Source organism: Ailuropoda melanoleuca, chromosome 14 (assembly GCF_002007445.2).
Source record: "Ailuropoda melanoleuca isolate Jingjing chromosome 14, ASM200744v2, whole genome shotgun sequence".
NCBI lineage: Eukaryota > Metazoa > Chordata > Mammalia > Carnivora > Ursidae > Ailuropoda > Ailuropoda melanoleuca.
Window position 1 is genome coordinate 41,695,333 of NC_048231.1, and position 18,171 is coordinate 41,713,503.

At 62.3% G+C, this 18,171-nt stretch overlaps 1 protein-coding gene across 1 annotated transcript; it reads left to right on the forward strand.

Moving 5' to 3' along the window:
• Positions 1-96: 96 nt before the first annotated feature.
• Positions 97-11,727, forward strand: TEDC1 (tubulin epsilon and delta complex 1). The gene is made up of 9 exons (XM_034643028.1): positions 97-492; positions 1,389-1,729; positions 1,829-1,925; positions 2,272-2,474; positions 2,771-2,926; positions 4,299-4,397; positions 6,805-6,891; positions 7,315-7,482; positions 8,440-11,727. The coding sequence occupies exons 1-9, from the start codon at positions 393-395 to the stop codon at positions 8,761-8,763; spliced, it is 1,575 nt and encodes a 524-aa protein (XP_034498919.1). The 5' UTR covers positions 97-392; the 3' UTR covers positions 8,764-11,727.
• The last annotated feature ends 6,444 nt before the right edge of the window (positions 11,728-18,171 follow it).

The following is an 18,171-nucleotide window of genomic DNA, read 5'->3' on the forward strand; positions in this document are numbered from 1 at the left end:
AGGGTGGGAGCCAGAGTTCATCTGCAGGGATGGGGTAGGAGGGAACGGATGGTGCTAAGGTGAGGCAGGGTTTTTCAGTGGACGGTGGGAGGGTGGGGGCTGGGGGCTTTGAGGCTCAGCCGGGTGTTGTGCCAGAGTGAGGAGTTGCGGTACACAGGAAAATCTGCACCAAGTGCTGGCAGGGGAAGCGCTGAACGAGGACGCAGAGGCTCCTGCCTCCTCTCCTGCCGGCCGGGTGCAACTCCGGGTGCAACTCGCAGCCAGGTGGGGCAGAAGCCGCAGGCGTGCTGAGATCTGACGCCTGCGGCTAGAGACGGGACGCAGGTGGAGAAAAGCACTTCCGACAGACCGCCCAGAGAGAAGGGCCAGCGGGCTGGGCGGGTGCGTTAAGAATGTGGTCTTTATTTCGAAGTCCGCAGGGCGCTATACCTAGCATCCGCCCGCAGAGTGGCCTGCGGAGACTACACCCGGCAGAGCTGAAGGGGACGGAAGGTGGGGGCTGGGACCAAGCAGCATTGCCCCCTGCCGGCGGGGGAGGAGAGCGGCTCCGCGGGGGTGGGGGCGGGTCCTCCCGGGTAGGGGTGCGGTAGGCGCCGGCAGTGCCGGAGAAGGAGAGGACCCCGGGGCGCCAGGTCCCCCGCGACGCACTTCCTGCAGGCGCGGCCACTGCCGGCTGGCTGAGGGGTGCGTGGGCAGGGCTGTGGTCGGAGGGCTGCTGGATCGGTCCCTTCCACCGCCTCGCGGTGGTGTTCTTTCCACGCCACACGTTCAAAATGCACCCGTGCGGTTCGCCGGCTTTAACCAACGCGCAGGGCTCTGCAGCTGCCCCTGGTGCCCGTGTGCCGTCCGTGCCGGCCATGTGCTGTTTGGGGCGTTTCGCGCGCGCACCGGAGACACGCCACCGCGCTGCGCTGCCGGCTTCCTTCGCGCGCCCTGCGGGCCGTGGGACCGCGGCCGCCGTGGCTCCGGCGGGCACTCGCGCTCTGCGCCCTGGCACCTCGTCGGGGAGCCGCCACACTGCTCTGCCAGGGGCCGCGCCGCTGCGCCTGCGGAAGGAGCGGCTCAGCGTGCAGACAGCCAGGCCCGGGGGGCCGCGCCGGGATCCGGGGGTGCGCTTGGGGTGCGGACGGCGCCCGCCGCATCCCGCAGGAGCCCCTGGCGTGCGGGCCGGGCCGAGGGGCTCCCGCGCGGGTCAGCGATCCCGGCCGCAGGGGGCGCCCGGAGCGGGGCCGCGGGCGCTCAGGCGGTGCCTGGGCTGCCTTTCGGCTCAAGGGTGGGCGAGGCGCTGATTGGTGGGGTCTGAGCTAGGCGGGTGTCGGGTCGACGCGATTGGGCCGCAAGGGCAGACCCCGCGGAGCTGTCGACGCCAATTGGTCCCTGCTGCACAGGAAATGCCTCCGCACTGGACGGAACAGACTGCACTCAAAGGCCTGGGGCACCGCTTACTGGGCCGGCGCTGGAGGTGTGCCTCTGCCCGCTCGGTGATTGGGCGAGGGCCCAGAAGGGACGGCACCTGCGCGGTAATTGGACGCCGGGAGCCCCAGGCCGCGGCGCGAGATCCGAGCGGGAAGCCGGCTGCATGGGGCGGCCGCGGTGCCGGGGGGACCGGGGGGACCGGGGGAACGCGGTCGGGGCCCTGCCCGAGGCCATCGCTGCGCTGAGTCAGACGCTGCCTGCCGGGCCCAGCCCCGAGATCTTCCGCCGCGCCAAGTTCGACCGTCCGGAGGCGGTGAGGCCCGCGGGGCAGGCGGCGGGGTCCGGCGGGGGCCCGGGCGGATTCAGGGCGGCGGCCGGCCCCGCTGAATACCGCTCTTTGATTCCCCCCCAGACCCCGGCGCTCTGGCAGCTGCTCTTCCGCGTGCTCTCGCCGCTGCCGGCAGACTGCGCCTCGGCCTCCACAGGCTCCCCGGCCTCCCCGGCCCTGGGTAAGCCCCATCTTCCCCGTAAGGCCCGCCCACTCACCACGCCGTCCACCTGCTCACGCAAGCCCCGCCCCCGGTTAGCCCAGCCGTCCCGGTTAGCCACGCCCCCGCGGGCTCTGGCTCGGTCCACTCAGACCCTGTGGCTGGGTCCGCCCCTTCGGGCGCTGGCTCCGCCCACTCCACCTGCTCGGGCAAAGCCCCGCCCACATCATAAGCCCAGTCCCCGTTAGCCCTGATCCCCTCATCCCGTGAGTCCCGATTGTTCCCTCCAAACCTGGCCGCTGCTTGGGGGTCATGCGGGGTCTCTCCCAGTGGGCGGCCCCCTGAGCAGGCGGTCCCCCATCCCCAGAGGCCCAAGTCCGCCTGGTGAAGTCGGCGCTGCGCTCCCAGGGCTACCCCAGGCAGGCGCTGGCACAGCTTCCCGAGGACGGCTCCCAGGGCAGCCGTGAGCTTCTGCTGGCCCTGGCCTGGCTCCTGGCCCGCGGGCCCTTGCTGGAGCAGCTGCTGGCCCAGACGCATGTGCGGCTGGGCGATGAGATACCCCTGTGCGAGGTGCGTATGCGGTGAGGGGGGTGGGGCTGGGTCCTGGCAGGGAGCCTGGGTGCGGCCTGGGCCAGCCCTCAGGGCAGCCCTGTGGGGGTCGGCATTGCCACCCCCTGCTCCTGCGCCCTCCCCTGCCCTTGCTTCCGGACAGGGTGGGGTGTGTGCTTACAGGGTGTGGCCCCCAAATCTCCCTTTGGCACCTCTGGGGGCCCGTGGCTCTCCCTCCAGGAGCCTCTTTTCTCTGTCTCTCTTGGGGTCTCCGCAGGGGATATGGGAGCAGGGTGTGACCCTTGTGCCCTCTCCAGTGTGAAGCCCTGGCCAGTCTTGGCCCACCCGCACCCCGGCGGGAAGCAGATGGCCCTGTGGACATGCGCCACTTGCAGTGGCTGATGGGAAAGCTGCGGTTCCAGTGGCGAAATCTGAGCACCAGTCAGCAGGAGCAGTGTGCCCTCCTGGGCAAGGTATTGTCACCTGAGCACTGTCCACCCAGGGGCGCTTACTCTCCGTGCTACAGGCTGTCAGTTGCCTCTCTCTGCCCGAGGTCTGTCCATCCAGGCCTGGCACAGGCTGGAGCCTGGCCTTGGGATGCACGGGGCCCTTCCCAGTTCTGGCTGGGAGCTGACCGGTTGGGCACTGCCCTGCAGTGGCCCAGAACCTGAGCCCAGGGCTCTAGGTGGTCCAGCAGGGGTCCTAGGGCAGGTGGAGTGACCTGGGGCAGGGAGCCAGTGGAGCAGGGAGCCTGTGTGGTTGGCTTTCCTGTTCCTGGAAGTCATCAGAGGCCTCAGGCTCTGTCTCTGAGCAGAAATGGGCCCTGGGCCCTGGGGGAGCTGCTGCTGCCTGGGCCTGTTTCTGGGAGGAAGGTACCCCTTTCTTCTACCACGTCCTGGGGGTAGGCTCATGGGCAGTGGGCAGCTTCTGTGGGGTTCCTGAGGGCTGGTAAGCCTCAGCTGTGGGGGCACAGGTCCGTCTTACAGGTCTAGTGCAAAGTCTAGGCTGAGAGGTGGCTGGGCAGGGGGGCTCAGACTCCCACCAGCGTAGGGCTTCTCAATGCTGGACCCCCCACCCTGCACCTCTGCACCTGTGGCACCCTACACCCATGCACCCCTGTGAATCCTGTGCCCCTGCATCTCTGCACCCTGCACCTGTGCACCCTGCACCCCTGCATCCGTGTACCTTTCCACCTGTGCACCCCTACACCTCTGCACCCCTGCACCCTGAACCGGTGAACCCTGCACCTGTGCACCTCTGCATGCTGCACCTCTGGACCCCTGCAGAAGACCTTTTGCTCCCTCAGCCCTTCTTGGAGCCTGTGTCTGTCTTGCTTGGTCTGGGCTGCATTTGGTCCTCCTGCTTGGGACATGGCTACCCATTAACCTCCGTGATGCCTTCTGGTCTCACCTTGCCAAGAAGCCTTCCCTGTCCCCCAAACCCAAAAGTCACTCTGTGTCCCCCCCATTGGCTCCACTGGACCCCTAGCCCATCAAGAGGCTCTTTCTTCCACCACCTGGACCTGGCAGTCGATGAGCTTAGGGAGAAACAGGGGTGCCCCATTCCATCCCCACTATACCCCCGGGAACTGCGTGGGATGGGGAGGCTATAGGCGGGACTGCCCAGTGCCCCTCCCACTGCAGGGGCCTCCTGGAGGGCTCCGGGCCCTGGGGCAGTGCCCCAGCAGTGCTGACTACCCCCGGGAGCCTGACCCTGGCCGGCCCTGGAGCACCCTGGCGAGGCATGGCCTGTGTCCTTTCGGGCGAGGCAGGCTCCAAAACCTCACTTGGTGCTGGGAGAGGTGCCGCTTCCTGCTCAGCCTGGGGTTCGCACTGCCTGTTTCAGATCCACTCCTATACCCGCGGCTGCCACAGCGACCGCAGCCTTGGCCACCTGTCTGTTGCTGAGACCAAGCTGCTCAGGGACCCGGAGGGCGGCCGGCAGGTGAGGGCCGGCGTGGGACCCCTTCCTGTCTGAGGCTGGCGTGTGCTGGTGTGTAGGACTGCAGAGACGTGAGGTGGTGCGGGTTGAGGTGGGGAGGGGCCTGAGAAGGAGGGTGCAGCCGACCGGCTTTGAGCTCTGGGTGATTGACCAACTCACCATCTTGCTGGTGTGGGGGACAGGCATGTCCTCCGGGCCTTCCCCAGCTCCCTAGACCATCCACTGGTGCAGGAATCTGGACCAGCTGCTGTGTGTGTGTGTGTGGCTGGGCTGGCAGCTGGGTGAGAGGGTTCTAGCTCATGGTGTTGGCACCTAGAGCCCGTGCAGGGGTCATCTGGCCATTGAGGTGGTGGGAAGAGGACTGGTCTAGTGTGCCCCACACTTTGCTGACTTTCAGGAGACCCCAATCTGTCATGATTGTTTCCTTCCCTTGGGCTGACATGGCTAGGGTGTCCTGGGGCAGGCCCAGGGCTGGCTGTCACTTGAGGGCTGGGCTCTGGCTGCCTGGAGTGTGAGGCTGGCACTGTCCAGCCCAGGAGGCACTTGGCCCGGCAGGAGGGCTGAGGCTCAGGGCTGGTGTGGCTCCTCTTTCCAGGTCCCACAGATCCCAGCTCTGGAGTCATGTGCTCCGTTTTGTGGGGTTGGGGTAGCCACCTGGGGGTGCCTATTAGGCCTGTGTCCCTGGCCAATACCTGGCTGGCCTTGCTCAGGCAGGGCTGCGCTTGTCCCTGGCGGTGTGGAGGCAGAATCTAGGTGACCCGAGGTGCCCTTGGCTAGGTCCCCTTCTACGGGTGACTCAGGGAGGCCCAGGCTTCCTGCCCTTGGTCGCCCCGGGTTGGAGCAGAGCAGAGGCTGCACCAGTCCCAGCCAGGTGTTGCCTGAGGCCCTGGCCCCTGTGGCGTGGGGGCCTGTGTGGCTCCCCCACCTCTCTGAGGCTGGGGTGTGCTGGTGCCGCACACTGGAGACGGCAGGAGGTGGGTGGGGCTCACGACTGGCTTCCTTGCAAGGTTTCCGGAGAGGGAGCTGGCAGAAGCCTGGGCCAGTGTACCCAAAGGGCCTGCACTGTTGGGATGGGTCCCAGAAGCTTCTGGAGTGATCTGTGGTTGCTGTGCGTGGCCAGGTGTGCTGCGGACTAGCCAGGCAGTGAGCCGCGGGGCAGGGAGTGTGCTTGCTGCCTGGCTGGGCCTGCAGCCTTCTCACGGCCCCGTGCCTGGCCGCAGGGCAGTGGGGTGGGGCGGGGAGTGGCTGCCCCAGGAGGCTCCAGCACTGGGCCCGAAGGTGGGGGTGCAGAGAGGACTTGTTGCCTCTTCCTGTTGTGCCTGCCTCCCTTGTCTGAAGCCGGGGAGGTGGGGAGCCCCTGGGGACTGTTGTCGGAAACCCCCTGAGCTATGTGCACGCATGCGTGTGGCCTGCACCCCCCCCCCAACGTCTCAGCACTCCCAGACGCTGTTCCCCTAGGCCACGGGCAGTTCTCTCTGTAGGCGAGCCTCCATCCTGACCCCTGAGCCCCCGTTCCAGCTGTAGCAAGTAGGCTCCTGGCTGCCTGGCTGGCCGTCTCTGTGGAGCAGGGGCTGAGCAGGGGCCCGTTTCTGGCTAGCGGGGACTGCAGGTCATGCGTGCCTGTTGTTGTGTACGGCGTGTGTACTGGCCCCCTGGCATGGTGGCTTGGCAGAGCTCTTCGCTGGCTTTTGTCCCGGCCCCACAACTTGCTGCTGGGTTCCCAGGAAGCCCAGCACCTCTGCCTTCTAGAAGGAGCAGTGCCTGTGGCTTCCTGGTGGAGGTGGCAGGTGCAGGGGAGATGGGGCGCTCTGGGTGGGGCTTGGGGGAGGCCTGCACCGCACCTCTGCAGCGATCAACGGGCCCTCGGGTGCTGGGACTCCTGCCCCCTCACCCCCCAGCTTCTGGAGGCCAAGGCTGGGGCAGGTGCTGCCCACAGCCGAAACTGGAGCACGTGGCCGACTGTGGGCCCCCGTGTGTGTGTGTGTGGGGTCTGCAGGTGTGGGTGTGCAGGCCCAGCCTCCTCCCTGCCTTTGGGGCCTAGGTTCCACAGGAGGGGTTCCCTTCCCAAGAGCCTGGCAGGCTGCCTGTCGTGGGGCTTCCTCCTCAGCCCACATCTCAGCCGCAGGCCCCAGCCAGTGAGGGACGTGGGGCAGAGGCCCTGAGTCAAGGGTCCTGGATGTCACCGCCTGGCCCCGTGGGGACTCCCGTTTGGGGCTGGTGTGGGGACCGTGGGTGTGGGTGGTCTGGTCGTGCCTGGCGGTGCAGCCCGCCCCGCAGGGAGACGGCTCTGCTGGACGGTGACTGGTGAGTGACTGGCTTGCAGGCTCGAGGCACTGGTGGGCATGGGGGTCGGGTTGTCGGTACCCAAGGAGGGTCCCGACCTGGCCGCGGTTTGTGGTTTGTTTTGCAGCTGCTTCGGAGGCTGGAGAGCGAGAATGCGCGCCTGGAGGCCGCCCTGGCCTGGCGACGTCAGGAGCTGCTGTTCTGGCGCTGGATGGTGTGGCCGGCTCCCCTCCCTTCTCCCAGCCTTGACCACAGCAGCGGGGTGGGGGTCTCCCTACTTCCCAGACAGGAGAGGAGCCTGGGGGTGGCCACATACACACTTGGCCACGCAGCTGGTGTTACGACCCAGGCTTGCGGGCTCGGAGCCAGGGGCCCTTCCCAGAGGTCTGTCTGTCCTAGTGCCTGCCCTGCCCTGCTTCTGGGGAGCCCAGACTTCTTAGGGGTCCAGTCTCCCAGAAGTCTGGCCTTTGCACCTCCCTGGCCTCCGGGCCTGCCAGCGTAATAGGTAGCTGTGCACAGGGGGGTGGGCACTGCCCCCAGGCCTCTGTGCCATCTGTCCCCATTGGCTGCGGAGCTGGGCCTGTGCTGACGAGGCCTGGGCTCGCTGCCTGCCTCTTACTTGGGTCTCTCTCTGCAGGATACGGTCTTGGGCATCTGCCCCCTGGAGACCTCGCCGCCCACGTTTCTGCCCAGGACCCCCGCGTCAGGGGGTGGCGAGTTGGAGCTGGTGGCCCGGGAGTTGCAGGCCGTGCACGAGGAGCTGCAGGGAGCTGCGGAGTCTCGACGGGCGGCCTGGGAGGCCAGGGTGAGAGCTTGGGGCGCTGACATAGGGCGTGTTTACGCAGCCCCTCATGGAACTGCCACCGTTGAATCCACTGGGAGAGAGCGTGGCGAGAGGAGTCCCCACTGTGCCCCCGCACAGCCCCCCGCGTGCTGCGCTGCTGTCTGCGAGCAGGAGCCGGCCACAGTCGCTTCACGTCTTCTGAAGCGCCTTGAAGGAACTTGGGGCGTAGTTTCCCCTTGAAATCTTCAGGACCCCGTCAAGACCGGGGTGTTCCCAGCAGCCTGCAGCCCCTTCCCCTCTGCTGTGCTGACCGCTGGAGCGTGCTGGATGCTTTCAGGCGCTTCTCACGGGCTGTCTGCCACGCCTCAGGGCCTTGGAGCCCAGCTCCCCGAGGGCCAGGTCAGGGCCACGACTTGGGGGCACAGCCTCTCCTCCCTCCCCTGCCCCGCCAGGCCAGCTGCCTACAGAGCCTCTGGGATGGGCCCGCCTGGAGGGTCAGAAGTGGCCTCCGCAGGTGGTGTCCTCCGGGGTCCGCCCCACTGCACGCTTCTTGTCCTGGGAGACTGGGAAGGCAGGAGGCCAGTTCAGCAGAGGGTGCGGGACGCTGACACTGACTCCGGCACGGTGGGTGGGGTTGGGGCTAGGTGGCTCGAGGGTCTGCACTCAGCTCTGAACGGGGGGACTTGGTGACCTGGGTGAGTGTGTCGGGCCTGCAGCTGGGTAGTCATGCAGGGCCTTCGGGGGGGTCAGGCTGCTGGCCCTGTCCCTGGGGCCCCACCGCTGGCTCAGGGCTCAGGTGCTTGGTGAGGGTGATGTAAAGGCTGGAAGGGTTGGCACTGGGGTCGGCCCCTTCCCAGGGAGGAGTGGGATCTCAGGGCGCTGCTGGGGGCTGGTGTTGGGGCTGAGGGAACCCGAAGCCTGTGTCCTGGGCAGGATGTGGCCACCCCTGGCTCAAGAACTGCCTTCTCTCCCGTGCAGGCTGGAGGCTGGGGGCCCGAGTGGAGTGCTGTGCAGCGGGCCTCACAGGAGGCCGTGGGACGGGAGCTGACAGCCCTTCAGTGGGCCTGGGAGAAAGGTGGGGCCCTGGCCCAGCCCCATGGGCCCCACCGGCTGGTGAAGAGGGACGCCGGAGCCTCAGAGGGCCCAGGCCTGCGGGCTGCCGAGGTGATTGGGGCGCTGAGGAGCCAAGAAAGCTGCCTGGAGGCCGAGCTGTGCCGGCTGCAGACACAGTGTCGGCAGGAGCTGGGCAGGCTGGCCAGAGCCACACCCGGCCTCATCTGGATCCCGCCGCCTGCTCGTTGAGGGCCCGTGGGTGTGCTCTCCTTGAGGGGCCCTGCCCTGATGCCCTGGCTGGGCCTCGGAGGGGCAGGTTTCAGGGTGGCCCTAGGCATGATGCAGGCACAACCCCGTGATGTGCTCACCCTGAGCCCCGGGCTGTCTGCGCTTCGGGCCCAGCCCAGACCCTTGGCCAGCAGTACGGGGCACAGGCATGACGGCCCCATTGTGGTGTCCGTGGGCATCCAGGGTCAAGAGAGCATGCAGAAATAAGTCGTAGAGGCCTCGCTGCAGGGCTGAGGCTCTGTCTTGCCCCCCTCCCTGCCCGATTCCTGTCTGGGGAGGGTCTGGTCTGTGCTCAGCCCCAGGGGAAGGGGACCCTGGGTCGTGGTGGCCAAAGCTGGGTGGCTCCAGGGCCGCCCCGGTGCCTGAGGGTCAGGCACAGCCTGCAGCATGGGCTGGGCACCGGTGTCCTGGGGGAGGCAATAGCCCTGATGCCCCGTGCACACTGTGTCCTGGGCCCCCACTGCATGCCCCACCTGTGCCTTTGCCTGGTGTGTGTGTGTGTGTGTGTTGGGCAGGGACGCTGGCTGGGAGCCTGGGGGTGGGATGCTGTTCCTTTCCTGGGGGCGGTGCTGGGGGTGAGGGGGAGGCCACTGTGGACAGAGGGGGCTTTGTTCATGAGACTGTTCAGGGAGCTGGGCTCAGTCCTGACAAAGGGCCATCTGTGTCCGGGGGATGTGCCCCCAGCTTGCCGGAACAGACTCGCCTCCGTCCCAGGGGGCTCAGACTCATCTGCCTCCCTCGCCTGGCTCCCCTTGGCTCCCAGTTGAACCCTGCTGGGCGGGCGCAGGGCCTGTCGGCTGCCTCCTGCTGCCAGCCAGGTCAGGCCCGCAGACACTTCCAAAACCTGGGGCCCCCGGCAGAACGTTCTCTCAGTGGCTTTTCCTGCCTGGCTGGGGGTGTGCTGCAGCAACATCTGGGCTGGTCTCGGCCACCCCGGCCGCCTCCCCGTCCCTTGGGGCCCTCCCTCGGCACTGGTCAGACCAGGCACACTGGTCAGGAGTGCATCCCTGACCTCCTCATTGGCCTGGACCCTGGAGAGTCTCTGGCCTGGGGTCCCTCCCTCCCTCCAAACCACAGCCCCCCTCCCAGCTCCTCCTCGGGGCTCCAGCTGTGCTCCAGGGCACACGGGGCCCCGACCCTCTGCCTGCCGACCTCCAAATGTCTGAAGTCCCTTCTGGAGTCCCTGCGGCCGGCCCTCTCCACCTGCCATGCCCTCAGCCGTCCTGACCACTGGATGGGACCCTTCTCATCTTGGAAACAGTGCACTCAAAACTCCCTGCCATCCGGGGACTGCTGTTGAGCCAGGACACCGTTGGCCCCTGGGAACTTGACGTTTAGAAGCCAAATGCAAGCTCAGTATCACCGAGCTGCTGCTCTTGTCAGACCCATCTGTGGATCCAATACAACCCCACTCAGAACCCCACGCGTGTCTGTGCGGCTTTGGTTTGGACTCTGGGTTACACGAGGTGGGACAGGCCTCGGGAGGCCCAGTCTGCGGGGGGCGAAGCGCGCTGAGGTGGCCCAGGGAGCAGGTGCACTCTGGCTGCTGAGGACACCGCGGGAAGGTGGCACACGCTCAGTGGCTTCAGAAGCAGAGACGTGGGGTTGCCTTTCTGTAGGTGGCAGGAGGTGCGGGACCAGCCCTGTCCATCCCCCGCAGGCTGCCGTCTGTGACGCTCCCCCGCCTCCCCTGTGGTGACACCGCAGGTCCACAGGCCTGAGGCAGCCCCTGGGGCAGATGCAGGTGCTGAGCTTATGGGCACACGGCGGCCCGGCCAGCGGGGGCAGCAGGGGGCAGGCGGGTGTCTGTGAGCACGGCTCCCCAGGGAGACGTTCAGGGCCGCGCTGGCCTCTTCGGTGTTTTATGGGATACGGTGCCAGCAGGACCCACGGGCCGGCCCTGCACACAGGTGCGTCCGCTTCACGTCCGGCACCCGCGGCTACGTTTCCCGTGCCAGCTCCCGCCTCCTGGCCCTGACCTCACCACCCACTGGCCGGCTTCCTGTCCCTTCAGGTCAGGGCCTCCTCACGCTGTTGGTCGACCTTGGCCAGACCTGGGCTTGGGGCGGGGGTGCGGCTGGCTGGGCTGCCGGCCAGTCGGGACGCCTTCGGGTGGACAGCTGTGGGCGGGGTGTTCCCAGTGTCCTGCTCTCAAAGTCCAGATTCCCGGGACTCGACGCTTCTCGGCGGCACACAGGAGAGAAATCCGGCCGGAGGGGCACAGCTGGTGGCCCAGTCCACACCCAGCCCCTCGCCCCCTGCCCGGGTCCTGCCCTGCAGTTGTTGCCCCCAGCCCTACCTGGGTCCCCACACCGCTGTGTCCCCCACAGGATCTTGGGTACTGAGTGTGGCCGGCCGCCGCCCTCCCCTTTGCCCCTGCTTGGCCGAGCTGGCTGTTCCCCACTCATCCGTCAACCAGGATTCACACAGTGTCCTGGGGTGCAGAGAATGACCCTCATGAACAGGGCGGCCGTAGCCGTGTGATTGGGGTTGAGGTGTCAGAGAGGGTGGTGGTCGGAGGCCTGGAGGACGGGCACTGGTGACCATGGAGGATGGTCAGACAGAGGAAGCAGGGTCTGTGTGGAGGGGGGCAGCACAGCGCTGAGGGGGGACAGGGAGAGGCAGGGGCTGCGGACTCCCCCGGCCGTCGGGCTTTTCCAGAAGGCCCCCTGTGCTGCTGGGTGAGACGTGCTGGGGGTCACATTGGGGGGGCAGGCTGGGGCCGGGCGGGTTCCGGTAGATTTGAGGTCCAGGGTCGTGGCTGTCTTGGTTGTGCGGCATGGGAGCTGACGGCGCTCTTGTTTTCCCGTCTGGTTTACTCAGATGATTATTTATAACAGCCAAGATTTGTTCCCTTCCCTTTTGGAGACAGTTTTAAAATTTTGGTGGTAAAAACCTGGCATTAAATTTACCGTCTTAACCATTCTTACGTGTATGGGTCAGTACTGTTACGCACATTCACCCTGCTGTGAAATAGATCTCCGGAACCTTCTCATCTTCCCAAAGTGCTGCCTGGCCCCATCAACACGCAGTCCCCTCCCCAGCACTTTGTGTGGACTGGACTCCTCTAGGGACGTCCGAGGAGTGGAGCACACAGTGTCTGTCCTCCTGGGACTGGCCGAGGTCACTCAGCACGACGTCCTCGTGGTAGCAGGTGTCAGGCTTCCTCCCTTAAAGTAAGACTGAGGAAGATTCCATTTATGGACAGACCACATTTTCTTCTCCTCCTTCTCCGGGCTGTTGGCTGTTGTGGATAATGCGGTGGTGAACGTGGGTGTGCAAATACCCTCTTCTGTTTCAGTTTGAGGGCTGCCTGGATCACCAGGGGCCAGATGTGGCCATGACGGAGGGCAGCCCCCGTGACACTGGGCCGTGCGCAGGTGCAGGGACCAGACGGGCCTGGGGCTTGTCTCCCTGGGGGGGGAGCTCGGCAGCGGCAGGCGGTTCTCCCCCAAGGTCACGTCCTGGGGTCTGGCGTTGCCCTCCCTCAGGGCTCTTCACAGGAGAAATATCTAACATTTCCTCAGGGCTCGGCAGCGTAACATGTATTTAGGTCCTAACACCACAGCCGCAGTTCAGAAAAAACCAAAACCCCAACTACCCCCACACTGAAAACATGAACTCTTGCGTCACTAGACTGACCTACGTAGGATAGCCGGAACTGTGAGGCTCTGTGCGCCTTCTGGAACCTCAGTCAGGTCACACGCGCCGTCGGAACCGCCAGCCTTGCTGACTTGGGCTGGTATTTGCTCTTTACCACAGATCCCGGCAAGGGCTGTGAAGCTGAGTTTGCACAGGTGCTGTAGGAGGGAAAGCAGTGCCGTGCCTTCTTGGGACTCCGAGCTGCCTGGCAATTCAAATACCTTGCGGTGCCCCCAAGAATTCGCTGTGGCACCTTTGGGTGCCTCGGCACACAGTCTGGGAACTGTGGCTCTAGGTAATGCAAGTTTTTGTGTTTTCCCCTTCTGTTTCCCTCCACTGGTGTCATGTGTTCAGATCTGTCCTTGAAGCTGTGTGTTCAGCCCATCCCTGCTTCTGTCCAGTGGGTGACAGCCCACAAGTACCTGTCCACTTCCCACGGGGGGACACCTGCTGCCACCAGCTCTGTCATCACAGAAGACCCCGCCCTCCGACGGGCCCGGGAGCCCAGGAGCAGAGCAGCGGAGCCCTGTGGTTTGCCGGGGACGCCTGGTTGGGCTCCTTTCCCGCCCACACTCCCACCAGCCATGACATCCTTGTCCCCGAGACCCTCCCTCGGCATCGTCTGGCTTCCACAGGTTTGCAGGGGAATGGGCATTAAGTGGTCTCCAAATTTACCTGACATCTGTCCACTCACTGCCCGTGAGTGTCTTCGCCTGCACTTCTCGGGTTCCCTCCGATGTGGCTGCCTGCTGGAATCCTTGGGTCACTTGTGTCTGGGACGGCACACCCCTGACTGGTTTTACTCATCACAAGTATCGTCTCCATTCTGCCATCTGGTTAAACACTCGCTCATGCTTTCCCTTTGCTGAACAGAGAATTTACATTTTGTTTTCACCCAGTCGATCATCTTGTTGCTTCTTGGTTCTTGCGGCGAGCGTCTGGAGACATGCCGCCTCTCCTACCCATATTCTCCCGCGTTTCCTTCTCCCGGATTTTTCCTTCACGCTCACGTCTTCCCTTGTCCAGAGTCCACCGCGTGGATGGTGTCATGGTTTCCTACACGTGAGCCAGTGCCCAACACCGTCTCCACACGGACGCGCCCTTTCCTCATTGATCTGCACTGGCACGTCCTCCAAACTCAGTTCCCATCTGTCCCAGGGCTCTGTTTCCGCGTCAGGACGCACCCGGAGGGCACAGGCTGGAGGGGCTCCGGCAAAGGGACGGAAAGCCTCCGTGGCGGCTGCAGTCTCGTTCTGGCCACATGGCTAACACTCCACCCATCAGCAGCGGGACGGCAGGCGTCCCTATGTCCCTCTGCCAGGACGCACACCCAAGGCTTCCCCATTAACTGCTGCACTCACTGGGTGCTTTCTGTGGAGTTTTGGGACTGTTAGAAAGTTTTCTTCCGCTCTTATTTTCCGAAGAGCTTTTTTAGATCATAGATTTCAAATGCTTCATCTTCACTAATCAAGACAATCACAGGATTTTCTCCTTCCTCCCTTTGCAATGAAATACATGGCATTTACTACACCAACACTCTTTCCCACGTCGAGCCATCCTTGCATTCCTGTAAAAAGCCCTATTTTAACCTTTTTTAAAATAAAGATTTTATTTATTTATTTGACAGAGACACCCAGCTAGAGAGGGAACACAAGCAGGGGGAGTGGGAGAGGAAGAAGCAGGCTCCCAGCGGAGGAGCCTGATGTGGGGCTCGATCCCACAACGCCGGGATCACGCCCTGAGCTCAAGGCAGACGCTTAACCACTGTGCCACCCAGGCGCCCCCTATTGTTGTTATTTTTAAACATGCTGTATTTTCTTTCTTTCTTTCTTTCTTTCTTTCTTTCTTTCTTTCTTTCTTTTTTTTTTTTAAAGATTTTATTTATTTATTCGACAGAGAGAGGCAGCCAGGGAGAGAGGGAACACAAGCAGGGGGAGTGGGAGAGGAAGAAGCAGGCTCATAGCAGAGGAGCCTGACGTGGGGCTCGATCCCATAAAGCCTGGATCACGCCCTGAGCCGAAGGCAGGCGCTTAACCGCTGTGCCACCCAGGCACCCCTAAACATGTTGTATTTTCAAGTGATCTCTACACCCTCCCTAGGGCTTAAACTCACGACTCTGAGATCATGAGGCGTATGCTCCACCACCTGAGCCCGCCAGGCACCCATTTATTTCACTTTCATACTTAAAAACGTTTTATCCATGCGGTGCCTGGGAGCTCTGACCAACGGTGAAGCGTCTGCCTTCGGCTCAGCTCATGATCCCGGGGTCCTGGGACCCGGCCCGTCAGACGCAGGGAGCCTGCTTCTCCCTCTGCCCCTCCCTCCCCTGCTCTCTCCCTCTCTTTCTCTCTCAAATAAATAAAATCTTTACAAAAATGTTTTATCCATTGTCTTCTTTCATAAATTTTTTCCTTGGTGCGTTTTATTGTGGGCGACGGCACACGCGTGTAGGGAAAGCTGCAGATACTTGGCGCGAGATACTTGGCGCGAGCTCAGCGACTGAGCCCCGGGGGACNTTTTTCCTTGGTGCGTTTTATTGTGGGCGACGGCACACGCGTGTAGGGAAAGCTGCAGATACTTGGCGCGAGCTCAGCGACTGAGCCCCGGGGGACTTCCCATGGTACCGGCCGGCGGGATGGGAAGGAGACCGCGCCCGGAGCGCCAGCGCTTTTCCGCCACGGGGGACAGCGAAGCTCGCACCTGGCAGCGCTGTCCCTTAGCTCCGTCTGGGTTTGCGCTCTAGGAAGTCCTACACTATGCTTCCCCGTGTCCTTTCCCCAGCGACGTGCTCGTGGGCTTCAGGCGCGCTGCTGCACGGAGCCGCCATCCCTACCGCCGGACGGAGCGGCCCGCCTCGCGTTGGGGGACGTGGCGCCTCTCGCCGTTTTCAGCGATTTGGGGCCAGGCGTCTGCGGACACCCGCGGCTCATGTGCACACGCCATGCCGCCCTCCAGCGCGGGCCTGCGCTCAGCGGCAGGGGCGAGGCCCGTTTTCCTAGGCGGGTGCACCGGCTCGCACCCCATTGGCGTGCACAGCTGCCACGGCTTCAGACGCCGGTCCGCACTCGGCCCCGCAGCCGCGCCCGGGGGTGTGCGCTGGGGTCTCACTGCGGCCCCACCCACGGCGAGGTGTTGGCCATCTGCTCACTGACACTGCGGGACGTGCCTGTTTGCGTTTCCCCCCATTTCCCGTTGGGCTGTCTGTCCTCTCTCCGTTACGCAGAGGCTCCTACTGCGTTCCACACGGGGGTTCCCGTCCCTCGTGCTGCAGAGAGCGCCTCGCGCTCTGAGACCGGCGTTCTCAGCGCGTCGGCGGTGCGCCTCGGTGCCCCGCGGGCGGTGCGCCTCGGCGCCTGGGCGCGTCCGCCGCTCTCCTCGCCCCCCGTGAACGCGCGCTGGTAACCACTCCGGCCCGACCACCGTCTCCACCCTGTTAGCTAAGTTCGTCAGCCTACTCTACCCCACGGAGGTTTTTTTTTTGTTTTGTCTTTGTTTTAAGCAGGCTTCACGCCGTGGAGCCCAGAGCGGGACTTGAACTCACAATCCTGACATCAAGAGTGGGACGCTTAACCGAGGAGCCATCCAGGCTCCCCCTTTACGAAGGTTTTGAGTCTGCCTGGCGCTTTGCATCTCCATACACATTTTATAATCAGTTTCTCAACTATTGCGGAAAAACCGTTGGCTTTTCGCTTGCAATTCCATGCAGTGTATAGGTCCGTTTTTGGAGACGTGATAGCTTTATAATATTGCTTCTTCCAATTTATGAACACATCTTAGGTGTGACTATCTCATTAATGCTTTCTGGTTTTCAGATAGAGCTATTATACCTCCTTTGTTAGATTTATTCCTCAGGATTACAAACAGCACATGTAAATACGTGTGTGCCTATATGTAACACACATGCATATATGTATGCTATACACACACACATTTTCTAAGTCTGTTGAAAGCTACAGAAATACAACTGACTTCTGCATACTGACCTGGTTAACAGTCTCGCTAAACTCACTTGTCAGTCGTGAACTTGTCTGTAGGTTCTTTGGACTTTTCGAAGCACCCAGTGATATCACCTGCAGCAACTGAGGGCTTCATTTCTTAATCTCCAATTCCTGTTCCTTTTGTTTCTTTTTCTTGCTTCCTGAGAGAAGGGGCTGCTTCCGAGAGCTTCTAGCACAATGCTGAGTCGATGTGGCCAACAGGGCCACCGCCGGCGTCTGTCTGCGTGGGGCTCAGAGACAGGTTCCAGCTCATTACTGGGACTGCTCTTTGCGAGGGATTCTTGTAGACGCATTTTATCGGATCAAAGCATTCCCTTCCATTCTTAGTCCGCTGAGGTTTTTAATACATCACCAACAGTTATTGAATTCTCTTAAGTGTCTCTCCTGCATCTATTGATATAATCTTGTTTTTTCATTTAATCTGTTAATGTGAAGAATTACGTTTAAGAAATCATTTCAAATAAAAAGCCCGCAGCAGTAGACCCATACCTTCGTACGCCTTCACCCGGATCCCTACACGCTACCCCTTTGTTCTCGGTCTGCACACGCATGTAACACGTACACACGTGTGATAGGTGCGGTATGTGTACATCCACGTGTGTTTGTACACGTGTGCTTCTTCTGAACCTTCGGAGAGCAGGCTGCAGGCACACGTCTGTTCCCCTTACACCTCGGAGTATTCCGGAAGCAAAAGGACTTTCTCCTACATAACCTCAGTTCCACCTTCAGAATCAGGGAAACACTGGGGCCCAGTGTCCCCGTCTATTGGCACATGCCACACAGACTCCCCCACGGTGCTGCTGACACCCTTCGTGGGTCCACGACCAGGCCTGGCTCGTGTGTGCATCTGGCCGCCACTGCTCCCTCGTCTCCTTCCACCTGGAATGCTCCTCCATGTGTTCCTGACTTCCATGACCAGTCTGTAGGATGCCTCTCCATCGCGTCCCCGACTGGTGGGCACGGATATTGCTCAAGGGAGGCCGTGCCTTCTCGGTGCGCCACGCTGGGGAGCCCACGGGGCCAAGCTGTCCCACGGTTGGTGCCACTAATTTTTATTACTTGGTGAGAAAGGCATCTGACGGATTCCTCTAGTGTAAAGTTAGCTAAACTGTACGTTGTCCTGGTTAATTCATCCATAATTAAGGCAAAGCATTCAGTGCTTCAGTGTCGTGTCAGCTGTAGTTTTTTCTGGTTTGGTTTGTCCTTGCTTTTTGTAGGAGCACCTCTGTCTCCTCTTTGCTCCGAGCACTCGTCATGGACGGGCGTTGGATTCTGTCAGGGGCTTTCTCCACATCGATCGCTAGGATCACACACTTTCTCCTTTTCACTGTTAATATGGTGGTCACACTGATGTGTTTTCCTGGATTGAACCAGCCTTGCATTCCCCAGACACCAGCCACGTGGTTGTGCTACTTTTTTGTCATGTGGACTGATTCTCTTCGCTGATATTTTGTTAGGGTTTTGTCCCATTGGCCCTGGTGGCTTTAGATTTTCATTTCCTCTGTGGGTTGGATTTTCTGGGTTCTTCACATGCAGAATCATTTGGATTGTATCCTGTGCATTCAAATATTATGTTATGAATACCTGATCTTCTGAAAATCCCACTGAGAATGTTGATGTATTTTTTTAAAAAAGATTTTATTTTTTTATTTTTTTATTTTTTAAAGATTTTATTTATTTATTTGACAGAGATAGAGACAGCCAGCGAGAGAGGGAACACAAGCAGGGG

Excerpts from the sequence above, each read along its gene's own strand:
- TEDC1 (XM_034643028.1), top strand. The coding sequence starts at position 393 with ATGTGGTCTTTATTTCGAAGTCCGCAGGGCGCTATACCTAGCATCCGC. Across the intron at positions 1,926-2,271 it reads CCCGGCCTCCCCGGCCCTGG|AGGCCCAAGTCCGCCTGGTG; the intron begins GTAAGCCCCATC and ends CCCCATCCCCAG. Across the intron at positions 2,927-4,298 it reads AGTGTGCCCTCCTGGGCAAG|ATCCACTCCTATACCCGCGG; the intron begins GTATTGTCACCT and ends TGCCTGTTTCAG.